This window comes from Amborella trichopoda, chromosome 1 (genome assembly GCF_054954075.1).
Source record: "Amborella trichopoda isolate Santa Cruz 75 chromosome 1, AtrichopodaSantaCruz75HAP2 v2.0, whole genome shotgun sequence".
Classification (NCBI taxonomy): Eukaryota; Viridiplantae; Streptophyta; class Magnoliopsida; order Amborellales; family Amborellaceae; genus Amborella; species Amborella trichopoda.
In genome coordinates, this window is record NC_142336.1 from 53,718,209 (window position 1) to 53,724,801 (window position 6,593).

At 39.2% G+C, this 6,593-nt stretch overlaps 1 protein-coding gene across 2 annotated transcripts; it reads right to left on the reverse strand.

Moving 5' to 3' along the window:
- LOC18434799 (beta-amylase 3, chloroplastic) lies at positions 1-4,896 on the reverse strand. 2 transcript variants are annotated; one of them, XR_016060786.1, is made up of 4 exons: positions 4,130-4,896; positions 1,543-1,775; positions 1,341-1,451; positions 1-973 (listed from the first exon to the last, which is right to left on the reverse strand). XR_016060786.1 is itself a non-coding variant. In XM_006844862.4 (4 exons), the coding sequence occupies exons 1-4, from the start codon at positions 4,717-4,719 to the stop codon at positions 206-208; spliced, it is 1,680 nt and encodes a 559-aa protein (XP_006844925.1). In that variant the 5' UTR covers positions 4,720-4,896; the 3' UTR covers positions 1-205. The 2 variants fall into 2 exon arrangements, 1 of the variants encoding a protein (XP_006844925.1); XM_006844862.4 differs by having other exon boundaries at positions 1,565-1,775.
- Between the last annotated feature and the right edge of the window lie 1,697 nt (positions 4,897-6,593).

The following is a 6,593-nucleotide window of genomic DNA, read 5'->3' on the forward strand; positions in this document are numbered from 1 at the left end:
TTTAGAATAGCCTCTGACTTTGGAAAAGAAGAAAAAATACATTTATTTGTACAAAGGGGGAGTGTAAATTGTAAAACCCTCAAACGCTCCCAAAAATTGTGTACATGATAGCACCTAAAAACCACAGATTGTGCTACAGATAGAATATACAGCTTCGATGGCGTGCATATAGTAAAGATCAATAGCACACAAATAATCTGGAGTCCTATATCGCCACGTTAGAACAGAGGCGTGACTCAATAGTATTTTTATTACCTAGCCTGGCATGAAAATTACCCGTATCTGACATATGCCAAACCAATCTTTCGAAGCGATTCCAGTTATCAGGTAGAAAGAAATTCTTATTCATTCTCACAAAGAGAAAGGAGCAAGCTGGATCAAGACCACCATCAGGATAAAGTTTGGAGCTCTTCAAGACCTGTTTTGATGAACTCTCGTCCAATTTTGTCAAAGAATTCTCACCTGTTAGGTGTATATTACAAATCTTAGCTGCAAAGACGATTTGTTTGAGAAACCCTTCCGGGCTGCTGTGTATATTGAAAAACTTTGCATTCTCGTCACTCATATCAAAGCATGGGCAACAAAGAGACACTCCATGTCTGGCAAACATGTGAGCAATAGGAATGTAACCATCTCTAAAGGATGTGTTGAAATAACCAGCAGTCAGCTCAGCAGGGTGAGATTTCAGGTCATATTGCCAATGTATTCCACCCACTTTAGCTGAGAGCTTCACTCCTGTTCCTGAGAATATTGACTCAGCTGCTATACATAGCCTCTCCCCATGCAAGAGGAGCATCCCTGAATACCATTCCAGAAAGAAATGACCATATGGTGTATTCCATGTGCCATCGCTCTTAAAAAACCCTGTTTCTTCAGGATTTTGGTAGTAGGAACCGGCATCAATAGGGCCACCCTTTCCCCACTCTTCCTTTCCAATTTCTCGGGCACAAGCATCCAGTGAAGCGAGCATATGCTGGATCTCGTAAGCAAAACAAGGGAGAACATAAGAAAAGAACCATGAACACAGAAACTGCTCAATCCACTTCATGGAGTCAAACTGTGAAGGACGTTAAACTAGATGAATAAAAAATTATACAGAGGGAAAGTATATTATATTCCAATAGACCATGGAAGCACCATCATCCACGAGGACAAACCATAAAGAGACTACAGAAGAACATTACTCCATTGGGTAACACCACAAAAAGACAATGGTCCTTTCGTAGTTTATTCGACAGTAACATGCCAGAACAAATAAAATAAATAAAAAAACTCCCAGAGTAATATAAATGGGTGGATAGTCCTACAAAACAACTAAATAAATGAATCCTTTTGAGTACCTTATCATAGCACTGGAACTCGCCAATTCCTTGAGAACTCCATGATAGATTCTCAGAAGGGTGTGATGGGTATCTCAGCTCTCCAGCAGGACCCATCCCAACTTGAATGCCCTGCAACACATACATAGCAACATGCAATGAACTTTACTGGTTTAGATCAAATCCAATCTGAATCATTCGACATGTGTAGCTAAATAATAACTTTTGAACGACATAGGCCTCACTGTTATGATGACACCAAGAAACTGTTGGAATGTGCCCCTGAAATTCCTCATAAAATCAGAATAGGCTTGAATTGGAGACCGACCCCTCAAAACTGGAAGCAAATCACTACCCAAGGAAATATAATCATAATTCCTCCTTCCCTGCCTGTCCGTGTATGCCGAATCCGTCTCCCTTTCCATTTCTTGACGTACCCAATGAGGCAGCGTGATACTTCAAAATCAAAAGGGCGACAAGAGCAGCACTAAATTAAAAAAAGCAGACTTGCAATCAAAATAGATATGATATTGTCATTGAGATTGGTTATTTTCTAGATTTTTAGTCCTTGAGATTAGTTTCTAGAACTCCACATAAAAAAAGGAAGTTTTTCACCAAGGGCATGTTTGTTTCAGTGGAACTTTGGGGTGGTGGGAGACCCAAGATCCACCAAACAGACTCCGACATTTGTTGGACACACTCATGGAAGCCGCAAGATGGAAACCGCAGGTCCCATGAGAGAGCAAAAACTACGTCTCTTGACATTGTTTTATGAAAGCTGCCCCTTCCATGAGAGGGCTTTGGCAGCCCCCTCTTCCATGAACAAATACGCCCTAAAAGTTCCACACCCAGCCATTTACTAACATGCATGAATTTAAGGCCCTAAGAATACGTAACAAAGTCAACCTTTCTCCAAAAACAAGAGATATACTTTTAAGGCCATGAGAATCAGAGAAACAGATTGGGTTGGGGGCAAGCACCCTGAAAATATCAATGCAAAGAGCAAAGAAAATAAAATCCATAGAGGCAGTCTAAATTCTAAAGATTTTCTATGGAAGTGATTCATATCATATAGAATCAGAGAAATACATTGGGTTGGGGACAAGCACCCTGAAAATATCAATGCAAAGAGCAAAGCAAATAAAATCCATAGAGGTAGTCTAAATTCTAAAGATTTTCTATGGAATTCATATCACATTTTCAACTGTTTGTTTACTACCCAGAAATGAAAATGAGGATAAAGAGGACAAAAATAGAAGGGAAACAAGAGGGGAAAGAAAAAAATGAAACAAGAGATAGTTATCGAAGATTAATAGATGCAAGATCACATGGTTTTCCATCCAAGCAAATGATGTACCATAGTTCTTTGTGACTTCTTTGGTACACAGAATGAACTCAAAATATCAAACCAATAGATCGGCCAGCAATATTCTAATCATGCGTTGGAAGTTGAATAGAAACAGGTCTTGTTAGTGTCATTTTTCAATGCCATAATGGATAAACATGAAAAGGCACAAAAGGACCTAAAGAAAGGGGAAGCACAAGCCAGCCATTATAAATACCCAAATCAAGCTACTAAGAGAAAGAGGGCCACACTTGTTCATTTTGATAATTCGACTTATCTGTTTTTTCGTTTTCTTTTTGCTTTTTTTTTTTTTTGACAAGGTTACATAGGAATAGAACTTGAGACAAAGTGCTATGAAAACCCAGCTGCTGCCGTCTTAACCCAAGCCCGATTCCTTCAACTTATACTTCCTTCTACAACAATACTTTCACCAATCTAGAAAAACAGGTAGCAAGAGAAACAGAAACAAGGAGTCTGAACTTACTATCAGAATAATATCAAAAAATAAATAAATTTCTGTTATCAGTAGCTCCCCCACCACCCAGAAATTGAAAAAACAGGCAGCCACACACACACAGAGATTGGTTTAGAATTTTATAAAAGAATCAGATAAGCAACTTAAACAGTCACTAACAGTGAGTCCACCATTGCCAAGAACATATACCAGCAGAGAAATATAGGCATTAATAACAGCAAAGGAAACACTTAATCAGCAACCTACGTCAACCCATATACAAATGATCATCTTCCAATGCAAAACCAATAACAAAGAAACAAGCACCTGAATAGTGAAAGCAAGGAACCAAATGTCAAACTGAATCTTAATTTCCCATTATCATCCAGAAGTGGAGCACATAAAACTGATATAGAAAAAAAAATACTAAGGCAAAAGCAAAAATGTTAAACAAATAAATAAAGAATCTAAAAGACCATTGAAAACAATTTTGAACTTCCATTGTCAATGGCATCTCCAAATCCCAAAACAATAGAAAGAGAAAAGATGCAGCAGAAAGAACTAAAAAGAGAGTACTCATAACTCCTTCCCTACCGGCCTGTGTAAAAAGAAGTCAACAGTTTTTTTTTAAAAAAAGAACTCAAAAGAGAAAACAAAAGCACTTGAGAAACAAACAAACAATCATATATGTAAAACATGTATATGAGGGGGTCATCGAGTGCAATTCTTCACACCAAATGAATTCTGAGAGCAACGAAAGAGAGTGTATCTTGAAGTTTAGCATTCATGAACTCCAAGAAAACCAACTCTGAAAAGATAAATCAAAGAAAGAAAGAAATATGCCTGGTTCAGAACATAGTTGGGGAATAACAATATATCGGCAAACCAAGAAGGGAAAATGCAACAACCCAAGAAGATTCAAGAGACAGAGGTAGAAAGGGGGAGAGAGCTGATATGGTTGAGAATAGGGAAAAATGTAACAATCCATCGAATTCAAGAGAGAGAGAGTACTGGCAAGGATCAGCTTCGGTTCCAACACAGCTATGAAAGGCCATGACCGCCCTGACCTTCAACCCATGCCTCAACGCCATCTCCACAACCTCTCTGTAACCTCTCCAGTCATAAACTCCTGGTCTATCTCTCTCCACTAAACCCCACCAAACATCCATAGCCACACCCTCCACACCTGCAAGTTTCAGTGCCCTAAAACTCACCTCCATAGCCTTCCTCCTCATCATTTTCCCATCTGAACTCACTGAATCAAGAGGCAGAGCCACAAACACAGGGAACCCTCTCCCACCTCTCGATTGAGCAGGGCCCAAGTAATGGAGCTCGTTTGGCTCTTCAGGTGAGACTGAGCCATCAGCGCCAGAAGGTTTAGAGAAGAGCTTGGCCATGGCGGTCAGACCTCCCTGCCCTAGGTTCCTTTGAGCCCTAGCCCTGCAAGTCTTGTGTGCCCTAATTCTGAAATTGCTGGTTGTCGATAAGTGAGTGCAGCGAATTGAGGCTGGGGTTCCACCACTTGAGAAGCTTGAAGGTTCAGATGGGTGATGGCGGGTTCTACAGAAAGAGGGGGAGATGGAGGTGGGATAGATCGCCATTGTTGGAGAGAGAGAAAGAGAGGAGGGGCAGGAGAAATCAAGAGGAAAGAGGGGTGTGAATTATGAGATGAGAGAGAAAGAGGGCCTTCAACAATGGGAGGGGGATTTATGGGATGCGTGGCGAGTGGGGAGGCGGAGAAAGATTTGGTGGGAGGCGCTTCCCAAGTCTTGTGAGAGGAATCATTTGGGTTGGCGCGATTGGAGTTAAGAGGCGGGGTGGGGGGAGGAAAGCTTCTTGGACTTAAATGGCTCGTGCGGCTAGTTTTCGTCTGGTTCGTCCCGGTTCACTTATAGAGCTCGTCTAGTTTTGATCTGGTTCGTCCTAGTTCACCCTCACAGCCAAGTTTGCCCTAGCACATCGCCACTAACTTAGCGTCCAATCCGATCGCTTCCCGTGAAATTTGGGTAAAAATGGCGAAATATTACAATCTTTTTAATCCCAAATGATTGGACCGAATTGTTGGTTGCAATGTTTTAAAACTTGGAGATCTAGTTCGAGAATCATCCATCTGAATTGATATCGAACTAGTTTCGGGAAGATATATGAGTCGTTCGATATTTTTTTCTTCTTTATATTTATCTAATGTTTTTTTAAGGTCCTCTTAAATTCACACCCCATAAACTCTTATTTCAATTTTTTATTTAATATTTCTATTGCTTTTTGGATTGGTCATTCGGATCGATTTGGATAGTCGATCCATTAGTCTAACACGGATATGTAGGATGGACAATCCACCCCACCTATCTTGATTTTGAAACACTAATTGACATTTCTTTTCTAAAAAAGAAAAGGAAATTATTTAAGGGGCGAAATTTCTTACAAGATCGTTAAAGCGGTTAAAGATCTCATCTAACATTTGAGTGGTTATTTTATTTTTTCACTAAGATACCTTTTCATAAAGAATTAAATATTTTTCAATTGTTTTTGTTCAGGATTGGAAAGAAAGAGCAATAAGTTTGTTCGGTATCGGTAGTATCGAATATGCCCTTTCTACTAGTGATAGTCGAAAACGAACGCATGGGATTTCCCACCTGCCGAGTGTTAAAAATGTCACGTAAGTGGGTAATTCTAGAAAAAAAATATAGGGTTGGGAGTGGTCTCTGCATAATTGTACAAAAAAGTATCACTCATACCGCGTTGAAACCCTACCCATATATAATTGTTCCTTTTTAAAAAGACATCGAAACGGGTCAAATATTTGGCACATCGAAAATCCTCTCTTTATTTTTAGGCGAAGACAATGGCTTTAACCCATTTAAAGATGGAGGGAGCACTTCAAAGTGGATGGTACTTCTCTCTCGTATGCTACAACAAAATCCATCGATCTCTATCTCTGGGTAGTTTTACACAAAACCCCTCTGGAAAAGCTATTTATACACGCATTTCTAGTAGATGCTGCCCACTAGGTATAATAACATTTATGGGATATAGTATCTATAAAGCCGATGCAAACAAAGTAAAAACCTCACCTCAAATCCTTACCTAAAAAGCACTTTGGATATCATAAATCTTTTTAAAATGAATTTTCAATATTAGATGTGAAATTTGAGTGTAAAAATATGGTACAGATCTTGCACATATGTGAACACTTATTTTTAGGGTGAAATGGACGGTTTAGATAAATGTGTTACAATTTACACTATCTTGAATGCTTGAAATCCTAATATTTTGCGCACAACCACATGGTCAAGACTGAGATGATGGATTTAAAGGTTTTTCAATAACAAAACTGCAATTTTTCAGTGACTTTTGAGGTGAGGCTTTATTTATTTTGATAGGGTTGGAGCCCTATCAAAACATTTGCCAAATCCATTAAGTTCTTTCTCTAATTTAAGTTAGTGTCGATAAAAAGTAATGATGAACCTTAAAACCC

Excerpts from the sequence above, each read along its gene's own strand:
- LOC18434799 (XM_006844862.4), bottom strand. The coding sequence starts at position 4,719 with ATGGCGATCTATCCCACCTCCATCTCCCCCTCTTTCTGTAGAACCCGC. Across the intron at positions 1,776-4,129 it reads ACCGAAGCTGATCCTTGCCA|TATCACGCTGCCTCATTGGG; the intron begins GTACTCTCTCTC and ends TTGATTTTGAAG. Across the intron at positions 974-1,340 it reads AGTTCCAGTGCTATGATAAG|CATATGCTCGCTTCACTGGA; the intron begins GTACTCAAAAGG and ends TACGAGATCCAG.